This window comes from Hippoglossus hippoglossus, chromosome 1, assembly GCF_009819705.1.
Source record: "Hippoglossus hippoglossus isolate fHipHip1 chromosome 1, fHipHip1.pri, whole genome shotgun sequence".
NCBI classification, from domain to species: domain Eukaryota; kingdom Metazoa; phylum Chordata; class Actinopteri; order Pleuronectiformes; family Pleuronectidae; genus Hippoglossus; species Hippoglossus hippoglossus.
Window position 1 is genome coordinate 23,284,579 of NC_047151.1, and position 22,664 is coordinate 23,307,242.

A 22,664-nucleotide genomic window follows, 5' to 3' on the forward strand; every position below is an offset into this window, starting at 1 on the left:
ACACAAGAGCAAACAAACAGACAAATCACAGACCAAAACAACAGCATTTTAAGACTTCATTTTCTTTATTGTTTGAGTCTGATCAGATCTACGATGTTTTTTGCTCCGGCTGAACTTTAAGCATCTATTTTAATACTTACAACATCTTTGAATAACTATTTATAGACATTGAAATAACTTCATACATCCATGTTAAGTATTGCCAGTCAACAAATATCATCATCTGAGTGGATTCTTTTAACAATATAATGGACTTTATTCATTTTGTTACAAAGATTGAGATCTTTAAAGATTTTTTTTCTTAAATCAAACAAGACAGTTAATCAAATAACACTTTTATAATAATGTTAAAATATTTTCCATCAACAAACAGGTATATTGGACCCTATACCTGTGTGTGTAGGTGTGTGTGTGGTCCAGGTATTACTCATGTTGTGGGGACCCTGAAGTTCTGTCTTCCTTATGGGGACTAAAAGCAAGACCCCATAACATGAATCATTAGATTTTAAGGTGAAGAGAAGTTTAAAGGTTCGGTTTAAATTAGTGTTAGGGTTAGGAAAGTAGAAGCTATGGTTAAGGTTAGAGTAAGTAAATCAATGTAATGTCCTCTGAAGTCATTGAGACTCTACTGCATGTGTGTGTGTGTGTGTGTGTGTGTGTGTGTCACCTTGTAAAATACTGATTCATCAGCAACAATAATTCAGCTTGAGTCAGTCACATCTAAATATTTCCTCCTGTACATCCGCACCCGACACTTCCTGTGCTCCTCGTCCTGCAGCTCAGACTTCACTGTTTTACCTCCTGCTCCTTTTTAATCATCCCAGGCAGAGAGACTTTCATCTGAAGGATAACTGAGGCGCTTTATGCGTCAGTCATTTCCGTGGCAAAGAGCCAAAAGCAAAGAGCATGTAAACCAAGTAATAAAACAGGCATGTGAAAGAGAGAGAGACATATCTGCAGGGGATAGTGCGTTGTGTTCTGACTCCCGTGCTTTTAAGAAAAGCTCACTGTCGCTACAGGGGCTCACTTTTATTAAAATGGTCCTAAAGAGGAGGCCAGATAATGCTCCAGCACAGGGTGCACCCACCAGCCCTCGCTTCCTGTGTCACTTCAAGTCTTCAGGGGAACTTCAGTGGCAGGAAAAGAAAATGACAGACGTACATTTTGTGGCAGCGTTAAATTTAAAGTGAAACGAAATGACGGAGGGGCGAGAGGGAGAGAGAAGGAGGGATCTGTCATCTGCTTAGAAACGTCTTCAAAAGAAACGTTGTTCACTTTTATTTTGCCAAACGGGAAGAAAAGGGGGATGAAATGAAAAGGAGATGGAGAGATGGAGAGATGGAGGGGAGATGTACAGTGAGGTGTCATCGCGTCAAGCAGAGAAACAGGTTATGAGTTTTGTGGGGGATGATAAAAGGGGGAAGGGTGAAAGGGGTGGAAACGTGGGGGAGGAGTGGTGTGTGTGTGGGGGGGAGGGAAAGGGCCGGTGCACCCGTGTTGTGGGCAGGAGGGTGCCAAGAGAACGCCCCCCCCCATTACACACACACACACACACACACACACACACACACACACACACACACACACACACTCCCGCTCATTTGAGGGAGCTGTCAGCAGAATGAAGGAGACAGAAGTAATGTAATGAGTGCGGCCTCGACACAGCCCCGGCATGTCTCTGCCGCTTCACTGGTCCTCACCACGTCCCACAGAGAAACAAGAGTGTTTGCTTTTATCTGCTGTTGTAAAACCCCCCCCACCACCACCAACCCCCCCACAGCCCCCCCATCACTCCTCCTCCTCCTCTTCCTCCCTCCTCCACCGGGCCAGTTGCCGTGACAACAGCGGAGCTCCACCCAGGAAAGAGATGGGAGAAAGAGGATTATTGGGGTCAGTGGTCTCTGCATGCGTGAGTGTGTGTGTGTGTGTGTGTGTGTGTGTGTGTGTGTGTGTGTGTGTGTGTGTGTGTGTGTGTCTCCCTCTCGGGCACATGCACACACACATTTTCTCACAGCTTGTGATTGAGCACAAACACATTCCAATACAGTAACTGATAATATGACGTGAACAGGGCGCAGACAAATTGTGTTTTTGATGTTGTTGTTGTTGCTTATTTAATTAATCAACCCCCTGCAAAGCGTTCATTTGTCGCTGACCCCTATAGCAGCACAGTGTGTGTGTGTGTGTGTGTTCGTTCGTTGGTTTGACACACTTCAATGTCTCAGCTCTCTCCTCCAGAGATTTACTGTTGGACTTGAATATTAAAATCAAACGTATTAATTTGGTTCCGTCTTCATTATTTATACGCCTGTGCTGGAATGTGTCACCTGACCGAACTCGCCACCTCAGTTTCAGAGTAAGACGCTGGTATGTGCAAACAGCAAAATCACAGCTGGAGGTACGACTGATGGAAAAACTAACCCTCCTGTCAAAAGCTCTGGATTTACACAGACTGTTTTCAACTTTCTCTGCCTCATGCATGACAAGCACACATTTATTGAACAGTTTTTTTTATTGCTATTTGTCGTGACGCGTTAAAGGGAGACTGTTGTAACTGGAGGGCAGAGCCGTGTTGGGGGAAATCATGCAGAGTTTGTGTAATCTCTGTGTCTGATGTGTCTGATTTGTGTTACTTCATCCAGCCAGAAGGATCCACTGAGTTTAATCATTTGATGAAAGTGCTCGTCTGTCTCCGGGTCGTCCCGCTCACCCTCCTGCTCGCCCTCGGATTCCATCGGCTGCCGTCTGCAGCCACCTTGTGGTCGTCACGTTGTATAAGTCACATACGGATGTAAATGGTTTGACACTGACTTTAATCTGTGCCTCTGAGCGTTGGTGTGTTTATAGAATTATTCATTTAAAAGATTGAAAACACGCAAGATGTCCAAATAAGCGTAACAGATTGTAACTAACTGATAATGTTCGTACTCTTGTACATTCATCTCTTATCAAATGAGTTATTTAATCTAATGAACATAGTTAATTTACAGGAGGAACGTTATGTTCTCCTAAAAAAGCTTTGAGATTAGTCCCATGGTTTTAGGCGTTTTAAAAGTTGCTAAACTTTCCAAAGAACTCCTCTAAAGTAACCAAAGGCATTCACCAAGAGTTTTCACAAACTGATTATAATAAACTTACTGATGTGGGCTATAAACAGATCGTGTATAAAATAGAATCAGAACTCATGGTTTGATTAAACAGCTAAAATAAGAACAAAAGCACACGACAAAGATAGTTCATACACACAGGCACATTAATACATACATGAGATTCCTTTATGACGAGAATACATGAGATAAAAACAGTACAGCCTGTAGAAGTCGACACCAAAGACCATGAATAGTAACAGCATATTCATTGTTTACCTCTGCCCAGGAGGTTGTGTTGGTGCTCCTGACATTAGCATTTCACCTCAAAGCTGTGTGTTTTCCTCAGAAACTATAATGCACCGAATTTCTCTGGGAAATTTAGGAAAATGGCAAAACAAAAAAACCTGCCAAATCTCACAATGTTAAAGATTTTAAAGATTTTTAAATTTCTTGATCTGCCTGTTTTTCTGGATCCGTACCACAATTGAATGGGTTCTTTTTGGCCCACGTCCCATCTGTCCAGTACTTTTTGCGTAACCCTGCTGACGAAGAGACAGCAGTGAAAGCGTAAGCTCCTTGGTGGAGGTGACAAATATTCGAGGAACACTCTTTGGTCTCCTGACATTTCTCCAACTGAAACACGGGGTCATGGCGTCTGATGCATGTCAGATTAGCATCTTGGTGGATTTCCAGACCCTCTGGTTCACTTGTGACCTCAAGTGTCTGTGAGTTGCTGCAGCAGCTCAGTGTTTCTGTCTGTTCTGTCTGTGGAGGAAGAGTTCAGGGCAGACGGCTGAAGGTGGGTCGATGTTAATAACGACTGAGACAGTGGACGAGACATTTCTGGGTCTGAGCGGCTGACGGCTCCTGACACACTTTCTCATGAATGACTGGGCAGAGTTTCAGACCCGCGAGGTCGTTTTTCAGCTGTAGACATTCAGTCGAGTGCAGAAGACGTAGTTAAACAACATGTTAGCCTCCGGTTTATCACCGTCTTCCTCTCTTTGCATCTCTCTCAGACACTTGTGTTTGACTTGATTCCATATTTGAGCTATTTAACATTTGCACATTGTCACAGGAACCGAGGCTTGAATTCCTAAACGTTTTTTGTGTAAACAGCAAATCACAGCTTGAGTCGTGTTTGATGGAAAAACTAATCTCACTGACGAGCTCTGGATTAAACCGACTGTTTCAGACTCTTTGTGTCAACTGTTGTTCCACGATTTGCACACGTATACGATTTACGACTCACACTGCTGCCAGCCAGCAGGGGGCAATTAGGGCGCTTTGGTTACACTTTTGGCAAACTGTCATATCGTCCGTCTTTGTCGAGAGTCTAAGATTACAACTGGCAGGCAGAAGTGTGTGTGTGTGTGTGTGTGTGTGTGTGTGTGAAGGACCTTTTCCAGTATAAACAATGACCGTGTCAGGGCCAGTGGACCTCATGGGGACCAAAGTCCTAATGGTCCTAATGAGGGACAACATGATTTCTAAGCTCTAGTTAAGGTTATGATGTGATTGGTGGTTAGGTTAAGGTTATGGTTAGTCATGAATTGGTTATGGTTAAGGTTAATGCAAAGTCCTAACAAGTAAAGCTGCACAAACCAGTGTTTGTTTCTGTGACGTCACTTCTCTCGCTCTTCTTTCCTCTGTTTTCATCCTCCTCTCGCTCCGCTCTCATCAGCTGCCACATGCTGCCATCTTCTGGCCGTCATCTTGTCCTACACGCTGGAAGCTTATCACCACGGGGCCCTCGAAGCAGAACAAGCTCCTCTCCCACACAACTGCGTCCCCGATTCCATCCAATGAATAATTCATTAATAGGCAAGAGAGTCTTCATTTATTTAATGGAAAAAAACACCTGGTGCCATTTCCACAGTTGATTGGATCCGTGGAGCATGAAGCAGCAGGCGAGTGGCTGCAGTCAGAGCTGCTTCCATCAGCCTCCACTGCTGCAGCCTGGAAAACCTCCCTCCACATTGTGACCCGAACACAGAGCAGCTGTTTGAACCCGGAGCTCTGTGTCTGGAAAGGCCTGTTTCTACTCTGCAGCCCGGCTGAGGGAGAATCATCCATCCCACTCGCAGACTAATGGGTTTTTACCAGAGGGTGGAAACCGTGTAGAGGTGGAGGAGGAAGGTGGAGTCTGGGGTTTGAAAACCAAGGAATCTATTCATCTGCACTTTGGGATGAGGACATGAGGAAGAGGAATTCTGGTATCAGCAGCAGGTCAGGTGAGAGGATGACCTTTCTATTAGCCCAGTGACGTGAACTGGGATTTGTGAATAAGGGCTATACAAAATATAATTTTGAGTTTGAAATTGGTTCAGAAATATTATTTTAAACTGAAAAATCTATGAATAAAAGGGAGTAAAGTTTCTCACTCCTTTGAGGGACGTTGGGGGGCTGGAGCCGATCTGGTCCGTCACAGGCCGACATTTGGAGACAAACAACCAGTCACACCTACAAGGAACGAAGAGTCTTCAGTTAACCTGCATGTGTTTGGACTGTGGGAGGAGGCTGGAGAAAACCCACTGTGGCAAAGTGCCAGACACCCGGCGCTCACCACTACCATACTTTTACTAACTCCACCCTGGGCACCACCCGGCTTCCCTTTTAACAGGAAGGGATTCACTAACTAGAGTCAGCTGTGCTCACCACTCCCCTGCTGCAGGTGGACCTGAGACCATCAACACCACACACACACACATGCACATGCACACATGCACAGACACCATTGTTTGGTGACCCTTATGCGCGGTCAGGTTCGAACCCAGCTTCCCTTCTTGCTGTGAGACAGTACAAACCACTGCACCACCGTGCCACCCTTTAAACATCACTAGAAACTAAGGAATCCGTGATCTATTATTAACGACACTTATAACTGCAGAGTGATGTTTTATTTTAAAACTAATAAAGAGCCAAAAGGATGAAAAGTTATCAGCTCTGCAGTCAGAATTTTATGTTTTTTCTTATGTTAAGTCTGAAGCTCTTATCTTATTTATGTAACTACTGTATGTGTAGTTATAAACTTATATCCTGCAGAGTGTATGAAATCTGGTGCAGCTTGATTGAATTTAAGGGAACTGCTGTAGAGTATGTGCTCTATTTAGTTCCCTGATAGTTCGAACTTGTGTTTTAAATGATACACACTTTACTGTTGTCACCTGTTCCTCTCACATATTGAAGCTTTGCTATTGTAGATCTTCCTCTATGCTGCCTCCTAGTGGCTACATCCACACTAACATGTTTCAAACCGTTCACACAAGCTTTTTAGCTCCACAGTTATAATCAGTAATAATCTGTCCGATTTTCTGTATCAGCTTCTCTCGACTCCTCGTTGAAGAAACATGTTTTAAATGCAAAATATTAAAACTAAAGATCATGTGTATTTTACTGAAGCAGCTTTCAATCAGTCTATAATTCATTTTCTCACATGGTTCAGTCTATTAAACATAAAAACATTTTATTAATTGCTGTATATTTTCGATGTGAATAAATACCCATCACAATTAGCATATTGTCAAAATGTTTACTTACAATTACACAAGTCGGACTCAGATCAAAGTTGATTGATTGAAACAAAAAAAGTAAACTTTCAAAAAGTTTGTAATAAAATCTCTCTGACTTTCATTGTTAAGATTTAATGTTTTTCTGCACAAGTAACACCAGGATATTACATTTAATACATCACCGTGTTCCTATTCATGAGCACGCTCTGGAAATAAGAAGACGGCAGAAATATTTTTTAGGAATAATTTATTGCCAGTAGGAAAGCGTGAGCTTGTGGCAGTATTCAATAAAAACCTTAACAAGACCATAGCATTGCTCACACACACATGGACACCTGAAAAAGTCACGTGTCCACGGATAACTCTGCACTATAAATATATTGGGTCCCATTTTCTTGGTGGAAAAATAAAGAGGTTCCAAAGTCAAAATTTACAAACAGACATTTAAAAAAGAAAAAACCAACAACACAAGAATATGCAGTCGTTCACTGAGGACCCTTTTTGAAATGAGCAGGAGACGATAAACTTTACGAGTACACGGTGTGCGGGAAAGCCACGCTCTTCTCTCTCTTTTTTTAACGTTTCTTTTTTTTTTCATCTCTAGTGAATGTAAGCACAGTAAGGCTGATAATGTCACACCATTTAACTCATCTTCTTATTTTTTGAAAATAAAAGCATAGAATATCTACAAAACCTAGTAAACTTTGAAATCAAAACTGTACATTTAAATTTACATTGAAAATGAGGACTTGTATAAAAACAGTTTGCTTGGTTTTATTTATAGAAACACGGATGTTGTGGTAAATTATTATTATTTTTTTCTTTCCACCATGTTTTTCCTGTCGTGCGCTGAATCGTTGATCTTTCCGACAATCTACTTCCTGTGTGAGATGACAGTCACTTAGAGTAACAGCACCGCCAAAACTCAAAGGGGGTGGGGCGGGGGGAGGGGGGGGGGGGGGGTGGTCTCACAACCAGTCTCAACAACCCCTGTGTGTGACTCAATTCAATGTGTGTGTACATGTATGTGTGTGTGTGTGTGTGTGTGTGGTGTTGTGTTGTGTTCACATACTGTGCGCGGTTAGTGTGGGTGTTGTGTGACGGGCTGACGTAAGGTGTAGCTGTGGGTTCAGGCACTTTTGTTTGGATCCAGTGTCAGACTTCAGTGTGCTGCTGGGAGTCCAGCGCCGGGATGGCCAGCCGCTCAAAGTGGCCCTCGTCGCCACTCTCGTAGTCGCTTATCATCGCCTCGGACTCCTCGCAGCACGCCGACATGTCCGAGCAAGAGGCTGTGGACGTGTACAGAGACAAGGACATGTTGTCCAGAGCGGAGGAGTCAAAGTCCAGACTACAACCTAAAGGGTAGCCCCCTCTGTAGCCACTGTTGCCCAAGGTAGAAGCAGGGGTGGTGTTGGCGGAGCTGGCCCCTTGGCCCTCAGTGTCACCCCCGTCGCTTGGGTAGGAGTGCTGCGGTAGGTACTGGTTAAGGCTGTAGAGATGAGGCAGGGCCGGGCGCTGGCGGACCCCGCCCGAGCCGCCTGTGCCCCCCGCAGACGGGTCCAGGTCTCTGCCCTGGGGCCGCAGTGTGTCGCAGCGGTCGGCGAACTCTGGCAGAGGTGGCGGCGGCAGGTCGTCATTGGCAGGGAAATCCTCTGGCGGCGGAGGGAAATCGCTCTCAATGTCGAAGCCGCCGGGGTAGTAGTCGGTGTCGATGGCACTCGGGTCACTGTACAGAGGGGCGGGCGACTCCACAACCTCATACTGTGGAAACTCCTGGATTCCAGGAAGTTGAACACTTGGCATCCAATCAGATGTGTCCCAGTGATATCCTGACGTTGGAAGGAAAAGAGCAAACGTTAATGTTCTGAGCGTTTCAGCGTCACATCTGGTTACTAAGATCATGTTAATGTTAAAAAACCCACACCATGCAACATCAACACAACACAACGTCACACCAACACAACGGGTTGTTCATTAATACACAACAATGTCACAACACTTTGGGAGAGCAGCTGCACAAACTTAGAGACAGTGAAATAAAAAAACTAAATTTTCAGAGATCTAATTCAGGCTGTATGTTTTATGATTTAAAATATTACAATATTTGAAATATCTTGAACTCTGGGTTGTGTCCGATCAAATATAACATGGGGCGATATAATTATGGGCTATAACCCCCTAAGAGTGATATCTCACCTCTGTTATGTGAGTGGATATCAGTTGACAATTTTCAAAAATCTAAGAAGTCATAATATTACGAGAATTAAGTAATAATTTTAGGCTACATGTCATTTTACAGGGGAAAATATCAGATGATCAACCTGTCGAGTTAAAATGTGGAGTGTGGAGCATCTTGTTTAGTTATATTTTAGTATAAGTTTAAAAAACAACTGAATAATTAATCTATTGGCTCATTATCACAAGTATTAGGACTTTGAAAGATTATGCAAGAGACTGAGTCTATTGTGAAGAAACAACCACACAGTTTGTCATTCGTTAGATACGTCAGGGGTTTCGAAAAAGGAAATAATGACATTAGTTTAATATTTTGGCTCCAGAAACCTTGCTGGTTATTTTTTTCCTCTTTATTCTCATAATATTACCACATTATTCTAGAAATTCCATAATTTTGTTTTGAACATGACCCTAATAATCCCAGTATGATCCAAAAACACTGGTATAAGGGATGTGGGGTATTTCTCATAAACATATTATATCTAACTAACTGTTTAAGATGATCTAACTTTTGTTTCACTGTCCTTCCCTCCACCTCTTCACCAAATTCATATTTAATAAAATATTAGAGAAGTAATACATTTTTAGGGTTTTTTAAAAGTAGTTACACAAACACATGAACAAACACAAACGACTGAGAATATTTCCTGTTAGTTACTGAGCGAAAACCTTTTAATCACACAACAGTCAGATTAACACTTTCCCTCACAGCGTCACCACATCCGAGCCATGCACGGGAGCGTTGGTGGGGAAATAATCTCACAGAGGAAGCCGTTACACCACCGGTGCAGAAAGTCCGGTTGAGGAGGTTTAACCTGCTCCTCATTACGCTCCAGGGTTAATGGTTAAGAGTTAGAGAGGGTGGGATCGGGGGGGTTATACTGGTGAACAGCAGGCAAACACAGACGGAAACAAAACAAAAAAAACAAAGTCACCTCTTGGGTTCTTGAGATCATGAGCCAAGAAAGACTCTTTACATGAGGCAAGAAGGAGAAGAAAGAGAACAAGTCACGTTAGGAGCTGAGACGGAGGAACAATCGGCTGAGAGCACAAATGAAATGAGGACAATGAACGACAAAATGATGATGAAGAGGGCGACAGATTCATTAATAGAACAACAGGGTTTTTTTTTGTGCCATTTTCTTAAACAGACGTCCCGAGTCATGTAATCAAAGTGTGATGCCGAGACCGGGAGGCGAACACTTCTGTGCCTGTTTAATTTGGTGTTTAATTGGATTTAGCATTGCTACGTTTTTTAATTAGCAGCTCAAAATGAGAAGCAGCACGTCGGGGGCTGTACTGGGGGGAGGTGGGGGGGGTTGTCAGTGTAAGATAATGGCAGCGCTACGACCCGACACCACGAACACGACTGTCTGATGGAAGCAATAAAAGAATACCTGCTCCTCCCACCGTGTCAACAACAGAGCGGACAAGGTGGATTACTGTCACTATGGAGGCTTGTGATGGGTGAGGGAAGGGGGGGGGAGCAGGTGGGAGAGATTCTAGCATTAATACAAACGCTTTAAAATATATATAAATATATATAAACACATATGGAGTGAATGATGGTGGGACACAAGAGACACTTCCCACTAATTCTACTGTTCTCGTTGCCAGACACACTTAAGTTTCACTGAATGTCTGAGGGGGGGGGGGGGGGGGTTTCATGGCTGGGCACAAGACGATGGTGGAAGGCGACACAGTGGGTGTATATGTGTGGTGGTGGTGGTGGTGGTGGTGGTGGGGGGGGTTTTCTTTATGCAATGTAACACACAACAACATATTGAATGCTATGGGACGCCATTGACAGTACAGATGGAAGAATCTGTGAAATTCCCGGGAGATACAAACGCATTTCCAAAAAAACTTGTGTGTGTGTGTGTGTGTGTGTGTGTGTGTGTGTGTGTGTGTGTGTGTGTGTGTGTAACAACTTAGGAAACAAATTAGGAAGAATATTGGGGCCAGGCATGAAAAGAATGAGAAGAGGACGATTTTGGATATCAAGGATAAAATCGAACTAAATCAGAGAATTACATTTTTACTTTATTCGTGAAATCAAAGAAAAATCTTCATCTGATGTTTTTAAACTTTATTCTCGTCTTTAAGACTTTAAGCTCAACATATTGATTACATTTTGGACTTTAAATACGTAATACTAAAAAGTATCTTATTCTGATATGTATTGAATTCATACTCAAGTTTTTTACTTTATATACAATTATGATTTAATACAATTTTATTCTCGATATTCCGACTTTATTCACAAAATGCAACAAATGATCCGGGTTAGTTTCAACATTTAAAACAAATTCTTAACAATTCGACTTTATTCTCGACAGTTTTACTTTACTATTTGCATCCCGACTACATTTTTGACTTCACATAGATTTCTCAATCTTTTTTCTTAAGCTTGGCCCTAATACTCTTCCATATATTTCAAATTTGTTTCATTTATATTTGAAAAGGTGCAGGTGCATGTTTTGATGACTTATGAGCAGCACGATCCCCGTCATGACAGTGATGATGAATACGACATGAAGAGGAGCTGGGAGAACTTAACAGGAGCGTGTGTAAACCCCGGTGACATGTACCTTGATGTTTGCTTTAAACATCCGTTTGTGGCTACGTTTTTTGAAGAAAAAGAACAAAGACAAAAAGGAAGAGAAAAAACATGCTTGTAAATAAAAAAATTAATGAATGAAAATGCAGGCGTGCGTCAAATCGATGACCTTGCGAGTGATGTTTCCAAACAGAACATAACAGCTGTACAAGTGAGTCGTCAAACTCCTGTAGTCGGAGTTGAGCGCAGGTGAAATGAGACCAGGCGAATGGAAAACAGGGTCAAAATGCTGTTTTTATATATATATGTGATCCCAGGAGAATTACACAGAACACGTTGTTGTGATTGCTTCCGTCTGTACCGGCAGTGAATGAGGACTTACAGGCTGGACCCCGTATTTAAAACCTTGTTCTGGATCTGTGGACTGATTTGATCCATATGGGAGCTGATGCCCCGCAGCAAAAAGAGAGAGAAGAGAACATGTGACGCCCAGAGAAACCACTTGGGTCGTCCATTCTGAGCATGCAAAGAAACACTGCTAGCATTTTACTCAGCAATGCAAAGAAATGTCAGATCAAAGGGAAAAACAACAATAATTCATCACAAGTGCAAAATAAAACAACATTTCCAACAAGTATCACTGTGTTTTTTAAAACTATTTTATCTTGTTAGTTTTTCTTCATTCACTACGAGGGAAAAGGTTGAACATGTTGAGTGGCATCGTACCGTTGTCGTCGCAGGACTCAGACTGGAAGGAGCTGAGGGACTGGACCTCAGACATGCTCCCCCTGGTGTTGTAGGGGTGACAGGCGCTGTCCTCCACAGGCTTCTTGGTCAGGCACGGATCCAGGTCCACCATTTTAGCTAGTGAAGAAAGCACATTTTAATATTAAAAACTACATGTATGAGATATAAAAAGGTCCTGGAGTGTTTGTGTGATGCTGCTTTTCTATTTGTACATTTAAAGTTGTTTAAAATCCACAGAGGAACAGGTGGGAAACCGCATTCATTCTCTTTACTTTGGAATTAACTTGGGCAGCACTTTATTTTTAGGGTTCATTATGTCCTAACGATTTTCTAGCAAGTTTCCTGGAAGCAAAGGGGGAATAATCTGGAGCAAATTAGAGAAAATGGAGACAAAGTTCTGTTATTTAAAACGTACTTAAGTGAGTTGTATTGCATTTCTAAGCAGTTGTTGACTTCCTAAGAAATTTACCCTCAAAGAACTTCCCCATTTAAATCTCAGTATATATATGCACTCATTATTTATTGATAGAAACCTTGATGTCTGTACAGTGTCCAGAAACAAACTTACAATCATAGTCATAGTCCCAGTTTGGCTTCTGGATGGAGTCGCTGTCCGACACCGAGTTGGAGGGCGGGGGTGGAGGGAGATTGGGCGCCACGCTGCAGACGGCCACGGTCTTGCGGTGGCCGTGCACCGAGTCCGGGTTGAAGGTGCTGAACTCGGGGTGCTCCGGGATGGCCGAGCCCTCGAACGAGTTCCTGTCCAGGTTGTTTCGTGAGTCGCTCGGGATGCTGGGGGTGTAGGAGATGGGCCGCACGGGGACCTGAGGCGGGATGTCGGAGTAGAAGTTCTTGTGCTTGGTGTCAAAGTACGGCCGCTGCAGGAAGGAGTGAGGCACGTTTGAGCTGCCGCTGTGCTTGTCGTCGTTGCTGGACTTGGACTTCCTGCGGCAGGCCTTCTTGCGGATGATGATGAAGAGGAGGACCAGGATGAAGATGCTGGAGACGAACACTACGATGCCGATCACCTCCTCCAGGCCGATGTTCCAGGAGGTGGAGACGAAATCATTGCGGACCTCGGCGCGCAGCTCACACATCGGCCCGCTGAAACCCAGCGAGCAGTTGCACTTGTAGGAGCCGTAGGTGTTCTGGCACTGGCCCCCGTTGACGCAGGGGTTCTTGATGCACTCGTCGACATCACTCAGGCACCTGGACCGTACATGGGAATGAAGTGAGGAGGGTGGGAATGTGAAATTCTGTTTATCACAGAGATCAGACTTGAGGTGAGGTTGATGAATTGAAGTTTAAAATGAACGAACCTGTCTCCCTGGAATCCGGCCTCACACTCGCACACTGGACCGTCCAGGCTGTCGATGCACTTCCCACTGTTTTTACAGGGGTTGTCTCTGCAGTACGGCCCCAACTGGCACCTGGTGTCAAAAGGAAGTTTCACGTCAGCAACTTCAAGAAAAACTGCTGAGATACAGTGTGAAGCTTTTTATGTTTGCAGGATAAACTGCCATGAAAATTAATGAAGAGGAAATAATGATAAAAAATAAAAACTACTGGTCTGCAAGTGCCTCAGATTTGACAACTGCTGCTCAGGCTTAGACCACAAATATAAGTGTTACTCTTCAACATTAACTATTACTATTTAGCATTAATTTAAGTATTAAAACTACTAGACTGATTCTTATAGAACTCCATTCATCATTTGGACCAACATCTCTCTACCAGTGTCGCACAAATGCTGCATGTTTGTAGATAACCTCCATTTATTCTATCAACGGGAGAAAGTTGTGGTACCTCTGTCCTGAGTACTGCCCTCTGCACTGGCAGTAGAAGTCGTCTGCCCGGGGGACACAGGTGCCTCCGTACAGGCAGGGGTTGGAGGCGCAAGGGCTGATGCCGATCTGACAGTGGGTGCCCATGAAGGAGGCCGGACACTTACAGAAGTAGCCTGTGGCGTGGGGAGGAAAACAGAAAGGGGAGACGGTAAAAATGTGTCCATGTCTGAAGTCAGTTTGGAAACAAGACAACTGATAAACCAGGTAAAGGTCACACTGTTTCATGGCCCGCTTGGTCAATTCTGCTTAATTTACATTTTCTTATTATTAAGGTCATATGTGCTCATCGTACTTTAGTTTTGACTTTTGTAATTAAGCTAACATCTATCTCCGAATTCCTATCTGTCTATATGTGGCTCACATATCAAGAAGCATTCATCTTCTCAGCTTCACACTAGGCTTGTGTATTTTTAGTGGCATGAAGAAGTGCAGTGTCGACACGTGATACTTTCAATATTAATAAACTTTGAATAAACATGCAGCCAGCGGCAGAACAGCAAACACAGTGGAATATAACACGGAACAGGAACATGTTAGAAAAAGAGCTGGTTCACATCTTCAAATAGGTAAATGTGAGAATCTATGCTGCTCTTGGTTTAAAGTAATGGAAAAGAAGCTACGACTGATTTGCAGTCTAAGGCAGCGAGACACACATAAAGATTTTCAGGACTGAAAACTCCTGATCTCCTCCAGACCGGTGAAAAACGTACGTAAGTGCTCCAGTGGTACAGAACACAAAAGGAGAACTGGAAAATGTAAATGAAGCAGCTTCGGCATAAATCGGAGTGAGTGCAATGAGCCGAGCAGGACATTATGTACCTCCATTAGGCAGCGAGGTGCAGCTCCCGCCGTTGGTGCAGGGGTTGCTGGAACAACTCTCGGCAGGTGCTTGCGCGCAGCCCGGGGCCACGTCCACGATGTCCTCCAGTACAGCGTGGGCCCGGATAGCTTTGGTGTTGAGGGGCAACTCCAGGCCGTTCAGGGTGAGGGCCTCCATGCAGCCGCGGAAGCCGTTGGTGACGGGCAGGCTGCGTCCGTGGCGAGTGGAGATGAGCGGGCGCACGTGACCGCCAAAGTAAATGCTGTTGTCAAGGTTGAGGGTGCGCAGGGTGCCGGGTGCTGTGCCCGAGGCAGCGTGCACGCGGTCCAACACCAGCTTGGCGTAGTTACCGTCCACCTCCAGCGAGACGGTGTGCCACTCGCCGTCGTTAACCTGAGCGCTGTGGACCGACACGAGGCCGGGCCCGCTGCCGCAGTCGAACTTGTACTGCAGGCGTCCGTTCACAATCTGTTTTAGAAGAATAAAATGAAGAGATAGAACAGGGTTTATCAAAACGCTACAAGATTAAAACCTGAGAGGAGAAATTATAATCAAATCTTCAAGTAACCGTTAGAAATCAATGTGTGACACTGTCATAAATCACTCGCTAACACAGGGCAGCTGATTTTTTTTTTTTTTTAACAAAAGCAAACAATACCAAGTTTACAAGAAAACCAGAACTTCTTACAACAATCTATCTTCTGTTCACTCGTCTCAAACAAACATCCAAACTGTAGATATTAAAAACCAAACATGGCAGCATGGGGAACAATAGCTCTCCTGCTCACCAGCCAGGTTTCAGTCGTACGTCTGGTGTGCAGACGGCTGTGCCAGACAGACTCTGAAAGGAATGTGTGGAAAACTGCTTTCTGCTTCCCTCCCAGTACTAAAATAGCTCTCGTGTGTGATTTTGTCAACCCACCACCACATTCCCATAGTCCCTCATGTGAGAGGAGTTTTTAAAATGGCTTTGTGAACCCTTCAGCACAGTCGGCTGGGTGCTCTCAGGGGAGGGCAGGTCGGCCGTGTGTTTACTGAACCGTCCTGATATGGAAATGCTGGGTGGCCACTCAGAGATGGGGCAAGTCTAGACGTAGTTTTGATTCGCAGGGTCAGTTTTAACCCATTAAGACTGGATGTAACATATGGTTTTATATACCGTTAATACCGGGGGCGACATTTGCAGGGCTCTACCTTTAGAGGCGTGATGACACGTTTTTGAAGACATGTGACTGACTAAATACATCGTGATTCACTGAAATACTCGCGGGAAAGGCAAATGCATTTTGGGAAATGTTTGTTTGTTAGCGATCTTAGATTGGAAATAAGATTTTAAAGTAGCATTTCAGACAATGAAAGCAACAGGAGCTACATTAAGGCAGATTGCAGCCGTGTTTCATTGATAGAAACATTGGTTAAAATAACAATGAGACAGATTCAGACCCAGACGAGGTTCCTGATGACCGAGGCGAAATCCATAAAAGATGTGTTCTCGGAGGAGGAGGAAGAAGAAGGTCTGGATCTCAAGTTTGACCGCTTTGTTGATTTTAAAATAATGTTCAGGAAGTTTAGGGAAAAACGTGAATTAATTATAATGAAAGCAAAATGTTTAAGCGATCAAATGTTTTTATTTCATGTCTCCATCGGCTTCAGCGGATGAGAAGTTTTCGGAAACGAGCAATTCTGTCTTACTGGGTTAAAGAGGCTGAAGTGACAGATGTATGATCACAACTGGTTTCCACACACTCACCTCGAGGATGCTGTAGTCCGTCCCTTTAGCGTACATGACGGTCGCGTGGCTGGAGAAGGTCCGCAGCCTCACAGACAGTTTCATCAGCTCCTTGTTCTCGTTCTCCATCAGGTGATACTTCACGTAGCTCTCACCGCTGAACGTCAGCGAGTGGCCATCTGATATGAAGCGACAGACGTGTGTTAATAAAGAAGAGCAAAGATAAAGACGTCTGAAGACACAGATAAAGAGGTGGTGGTGGGGGTCGGGGGGGGTCTTACCGGAGCATTTGCCCTTGTTGCCCTCTGGACACACACAACTGTACATGGTCGCTCTGGGATCGGCCACACACTCCATCCCCTCAGGACAGGGGCTGTTCTCGCACAGGTTGTTCACCACAGGACATCTGCCACCTAGGTCACAAAGAACATTCACTCAGACTGGAAGGTCGCAGCAGACAATAAACGCGAGTGTCTGTGTTTTTACGAGGCGCAATCACCGTCACACTGGCAGGTCGCCGTCCTCTGGTGCCGCGGTGTGACGAAGCTGAGGCGGGCCGTGCTGTACGTGGACATGGCGGTTTTATCCAGGGAGACGACCTCGTCGCAGAAGCGCAGCGGGCAGTCCAGCCCGGCGCACAGCTTCTGCACCACCCGTACGATGCGCACCCCTGTCATCTCCTCGATGATAGCAGCAGAGGAGTTCAGCTTACGGAAAACCACCTGAAGGAAATAGGGATTAAACACAGATAAACTCAATAAAAAGGAGACGTGCTGAGATTAGTTCTAAATTAATCCATGAGCCAATCAACAAAACAATTGTTTGATTTATCAGAAGATAGAGAGAAGATTAATCAATGGCATCGTTATTTGACTCTTCTTTTACTGGTCCTGCTTTTACAGACGTTTGTACACCGCTTCTTACTCACACATGAATATTCAGCGGTTATAATGAAACAACATATGTGTGAACTTCCATTTAAGACCCGAAGCAACATCTGTGTACTTCTACCTTCGCAACCGGAGCAGATGTTCGTGCTCTTCATGTTATTTTTTTTGACAGATTGTGCATCTGAACTCGTGCTGCTTCCCTGCTCATCAACCCACAAACACCAGCTACCTCCAGACTGTCCACGGCCATTCCTCTCGACCGTTCACCCCTACGCAGTCGCTCCTGCAATTCATCACTGCCCTCCTGTCGCCCTCCGCAGCCGTACCGCCTTCTTCTTCATTCCAGCTCCAGTTCCCTGCTACGCTTTCAATAGATCTTCCTCATTCATCTTACCTCAAAGTGTGTGTCTGATTTGAGACCACACAGCAAAGCTTACCAGGCCTGAAGGTAATTACATGCTTGAAGCTGAAACAACTTTCTATCCTATTATTAAATCTAGTCTATCAATCAATTACTTAAAATTATACGACTATTCTGATATATACGTTTTAGTCAGTTTGAGCAAAAACTATTTTTTAGCTATTTTCTTTTTCACCTTTTTGCAAACTTAATATCTTTAAGTTTCGACTTTGTTTTAATACGTCACCAAAGATTCTCGGAAATTGTGACATTTCACAATTTGAATAAACTAAAACATTTATATCAAGAGTTTAATTCAGGTTGTTCTTACCTCCTGAGACTGATAGGGGCTTCCTGACCTCTCCAGAGTCAGCAGCACATCCAGATCGAGCTCTGAAGGCTGCAGGCTCACTAGCTGCACCTCGCTCCTCCTCACCCCGGCGATGTTCCTCAGGGCTCGCTGGAAGTTGCGCCAGTAGTCCCCGATAAACTCCTCCGGAGCAATATTTGCAAAGCGCACAGCGATGGAGTTGTTGAGGGCCTGAGCGGCCACTTGCCGAACATGCACGTTGACATCAGCGGCCGCGGTGAAGCGTCCGTCAGTCACCGTCACATTGAGAGAGTAGTGACCCACGTCGAGCGACTTCAGGGCGATCACTTTACCATCAGAGGCGGAAACTGAAAACGAGGCGCCGCTCTCATCGTTGGAGGAAGAGGAGGAGGATGAAGGGGCGAGGCTGTAGGTGAGGGTGTCGTAGATGTCTTGGTCCGTGGCGTGGATCTTGCCCAGGACGCCTCCAGCGTATTCATCGCCGGCGGTGGAGATGTAAATGTCCAGAGGGAGGATGGCAGGAGGGTAAACGCTCTCCTCGATGATGCGTACACTGATGAAGGCGGTGGAGAAGAGCGGTGGTTTGCCGCTGTCTGACACCTAACGTGAGAAAGAGGAAAGAGATGCGTCCATGAGCAAATAATGTGCAATGTATCTGCAAGATGTATTTTTCCAACAGCAGAGGGCAATCAAGCTCCTCCACTGCCGACATCCTGCAGTTGACAACCTCTCCGTACTGTGAATATATTTAAAAAACCAAAACATCTACAGTTCATGCACTTGCACAGTCACACTGTCACGCGGATGGTCATCGGTTCTGCAAGTAAAAAAAACAACTCAAGTCTGAGTGTGCAGCTCGTGTGTAAGAAGACATCACACTTCCATCTCATCTCCCATCTGCCCACTGGTTGTATCTTCTGTTTCTTCCCTCCAAGATGACACATCAACACCCAGCAACACTCAGAATCGTGCCAACTCAGAGCAAATGTGTTTTATTTAGGCTTCTCGTGTGAGATGTACACTGATGCTGCAGCTTTACTGTCCAAGTAATTGGATTTCAAATATATTTAGAGGGAATTCAAGGATTGATGCGCAGAGAGGAACGCTGAGCAGTTTGAGAGGAAGAAGAGTAAGAGATAGCGAGTTAGCGAGGATGACAGAAAAGGTACCGAGAGGGGAAAAAGGAAGACAAATAGATCATGCTGCTGTGGCTTGGCAGTTAAATCAATACAACCTCTCAACTCCGGTTTCTCCTCAGCGCTGTGACTCACCTGCGCTTGAAGTAGGTAGTGCTCTGTGCTTTTCCTATCCAGCGCCCCCACAGCTACTAGAGCTCCCTGCTGATTGATGTGGAATGCGGCGCCCTCATCCCCGTCCACGATGGCAAAGGTGAAGGGTGGGCCGTTGTGGGAAGCGTCCCGGTCGGTTACAGTGAGCTGGAGAACACTTGTGCCTTTTGGTCGATTCTCCTGTGGGATACCAGAGGGGAGAGTTTAATGTTTGCAGTGAGAGGAGGTGGCTTATGATTATATTCATACATGGTGCTGCAAATAGAACTGAATACCTTTGATTTTTTTGCCATGGATTTTATAAAGCACTAGTTGTTATTATTATATTGTTTTGATAGTTTTTTCTGTGCACGTTTTTTCTGTCCCGTCTGTGAACTCATTCAAATCGTGACTCTCCAGATATTCCTGGTGGTGTGTACAGTATGTGAAGACCCTGAGTGTGTGTGTGTGTGTGTGTGTGTGTGTGTGTGTGTGTGTGTGTGTGTGTGTGTGTCTCCTTGTTGTTCTTCACCTTGATCAAGGTTCCAAAGTGAGTAAAATAAAGCCAGTCAGGACTTTCTCAGGGGCAAAGCAATGTTTCATTCTGAAGTGTTTGAGCTCTTTGCAACATGGACCGTGCCCCCTCACAGTTTCTCTTAAATTACTTTTTCAGTTTTCTAAACAGACTGAAACAAGGATGCAGGTGCACCTCCGTTCACTTCTCTCATCCTCACACATTTTCCCTTTACTGCAGTCATGCATCCATTATCAGCATCACATTTTCAGATAAATCCTTTATCTGCATTCTTATACTTAAGATGCAGCCTCTGCCTTTCAATTCCCTCGCCCTCCTCCTTCCTCTCGTCTCCTCACTTCCATCCTCCCACTTGCTTTTTGACATTCTAGTCGCAGAGTCTCCCATTATTCCTCCGTCTTAATCCCTCTCTCCGTGTCCACTGCAATCCCCTCCCCTGCACCTCCCCCTCTCTCTTGCTTTCTTTTGCATCTAGCTCATTCTCCATCCTCTCCACACAGACAGCCCCCCTCTCCCCTCTCACCTGGATAATGAGGCTGTAGTTGGCCTGGGAGAAAAGGGGCGGGTTGTCGTTGACGTCGGAGATGTCGATGTTGATCATGGCACTGCTGGAAAGAGGGGGCACCCCGTTGTCCGAAGCCACCACCGTCAGCGTGTACCCTGAAGTCTGGGGGGGGGGGGGGGGAAGAGAGAGAATTACTATACATGGGCAAAGCTGCTTTTGTGAGCAATAATGCAGCACAGATCGGTAAACAAGCTTTCCTATTAGGCCTGACATGACTCTGATTGGATTCTGCATAGAGTGCAATTAGTTCCTCTGTGGATTTAAGCCTATGTGTACAGTCAGCATTGTTGTCTGCTGTTGCTCTTACCCGCTCTCTGTCCAGCTGGCGGGCGACTTTAAGCTCTCCTCGGACCGGGTCGATGGTGAAGGGGCTGCCTTGGTTCCCCTCCACGATGGAGAAGCGCACATGATCATACGAGGGGCCGTCCAGATCCTCCGCCACCACCTTGGAGCCAATCAATCAAGACATTAATCAATTGGACACCACTGATGAGGGATTAAAATGACAACCCAATGCTTTGGCTTCCCTATCGTATGTTAAATGATATATTAAAAGGCCTAAATCCTATTTTCTAAATCAGCTAAGAGCGACAGGTTCCTTAATGAATACATAATTATCTGCCACATTAAAAACAAATCTGGGTATTTCACAGTGAAGATTTACATAATCAGGATTGTTTTCTAGAAGAACATTAGAAAAATGTGATGAATGTGAAAGAGAAAATAATCAACTCACGAATCTGTCACTCTCTATAACATTAGAAACATGTACCTTCGTCTTTAATACGTCGTCAAACCGCTAATAGCATGAGGCTAAATTTAGATAAACCCTGCTATGGAAAGTTCCACTCTGCAAGTTGACAGGATTGGTTTCTTAGTTTTATCACGTATGAAATACTGAATGTCTGAATTTGTCTTTTTGTTTTTTAAGACAATCACTTCCAGGGTGGAAATATCCAATTGTTGACTGTTTATTACTTTTGCAAGGGAGGTATTGTTTTGTTGAGGGGTTTGTGGAGGGGTGTGGCCTGACCCAACAAAGAACCCATTTAAATTTGGAGTGGATCCGAATAAAAAGGCACATATACACTACATAATATATCTAGTATGGTATAAAAAACAATATATGCACATTTTAACAAGGTTAAAAACCCACCACCCGCCTCATACAGAGAGGAATCCTTTGGGAAATCAGTGATATTCGTATGTGTGAGACAATCGCCGGCATCCCATTTATATTCAGGTACATCACACAACAGATATAAGACAAAGGAGAAGAGGTGGAAAGGGATGGATGGAGTAAAAATTTAACATGGAAAAAGTGTCTTATTTTGCATCAGGGGCTTAATGAGTGAAATGCCTCTTAATTAAACAGTCTGGGCATGTGTGGCGGATAATGCACGAGAGCAGGGGTGCGGAGAGCATGAAGAGCATTGGTCTTAATTTAGCTGTGCCACCAGATGGTGATTTGCCACAGGTGCAGATATGCGATAGTGTATTTGGTAAATGAACGACGTGAGTGAGAAGGTGAACAAACAGACAAGTCGAGCTCGTTTTAAAAACTGAGAGATGCACTTTTAGAGTAGTTATGTGTTATTTCCCCACAACAAGCTCAAACTGTATGTAAGCTTGTAGGTAGCGTGTATGTTCTCACCGCCATCACGGTCTTTCCCAGCTCCGTGTCCTCGCTGACGACGGCCGTGTAGGTCTCCTGGCTGAAGACGGGTCTGTTGTCGTTGACATCCGTCAGGTTGATGTTCACGGTGGCCATGTCGCTGAGCGGCGGTGAGCCACCGTCTGTGGCCTCTATGGTGATGTAGTACTCGTGGGAGACCTCGAAGTCCAGCGGCTCGATCACAAAGATGTCACCTGGGGACAAAGAGACAGGAAGTGCTGGTGTCACATTACAGGAATTCTTTGAGTTTGTCACAATGGTACAACAATGCCTACACAAAGAACTAAATATGTTAAGAGCAATGTCACATAGTGGTGACCTGTCTTCCCCTTTTTTTGCTCCTGCCATAACTTTTAGGTTTTTCAACTTTCTGCAAACCGCAGGTCAATTCGTCCTCCGTCACTGACTCTCAGTTGAAACACAAACGTTATGCTTGGTTCAGCTGCTTTAACTTGCATTAC

General features: G+C 44.6%; 1 protein-coding gene across 11 annotated transcripts in view; it reads right to left on the bottom strand.

Moving 5' to 3' along the window:
* Positions 1–6,607: 6,607 nt before the first annotated feature.
* fat1a (FAT atypical cadherin 1a) overlaps positions 6,608–22,664 on the bottom strand; it is a 78,326-nt gene continuing 62,269 nt past the window's right edge. For 3 of the 11 annotated variants that reach the window (XM_034586715.1, XM_034586910.1, XM_034586636.1), the window contains 16 exons: positions 22,183–22,397; positions 20,836–20,973; positions 20,487–20,630; positions 19,432–19,629; positions 18,161–18,760; positions 17,039–17,261; positions 16,821–16,952; positions 16,561–16,718; positions 14,810–15,278; positions 13,950–14,103; positions 13,463–13,573; positions 12,712–13,352; positions 12,123–12,260; positions 10,234–10,293; positions 9,772–9,807; positions 6,608–8,430 (listed from right to left, as the gene is read on the bottom strand). In XM_034586715.1, coding sequence (XP_034442606.1) covers positions 7,757–8,430; positions 9,772–9,807; positions 10,234–10,293; positions 12,123–12,260; positions 12,712–13,352; positions 13,463–13,573; positions 13,950–14,103; positions 14,810–15,278; positions 16,561–16,718; positions 16,821–16,952; positions 17,039–17,261; positions 18,161–18,760; positions 19,432–19,629; positions 20,487–20,630; positions 20,836–20,973; positions 22,183–22,397 — 4,091 coding nt within the window. In that variant the 3' untranslated portion in view covers positions 6,608–7,756. Of the gene's footprint in view, positions 8,431–9,771; positions 9,808–10,233; positions 10,294–11,439; positions 11,459–11,699; positions 11,842–12,122; positions 12,261–12,711; positions 13,353–13,462; positions 13,574–13,949; positions 14,104–14,809; positions 15,279–16,560; positions 16,719–16,820; positions 16,953–17,038; positions 17,262–18,160; positions 18,761–19,431; positions 19,630–20,486; positions 20,631–20,835; positions 20,974–22,182; positions 22,398–22,664 lie in introns of those variants that run through there. The other 8 variants (XM_034586942.1, XM_034586919.1, XR_004614034.1 and 5 more) reach the window with 7 other exon arrangements.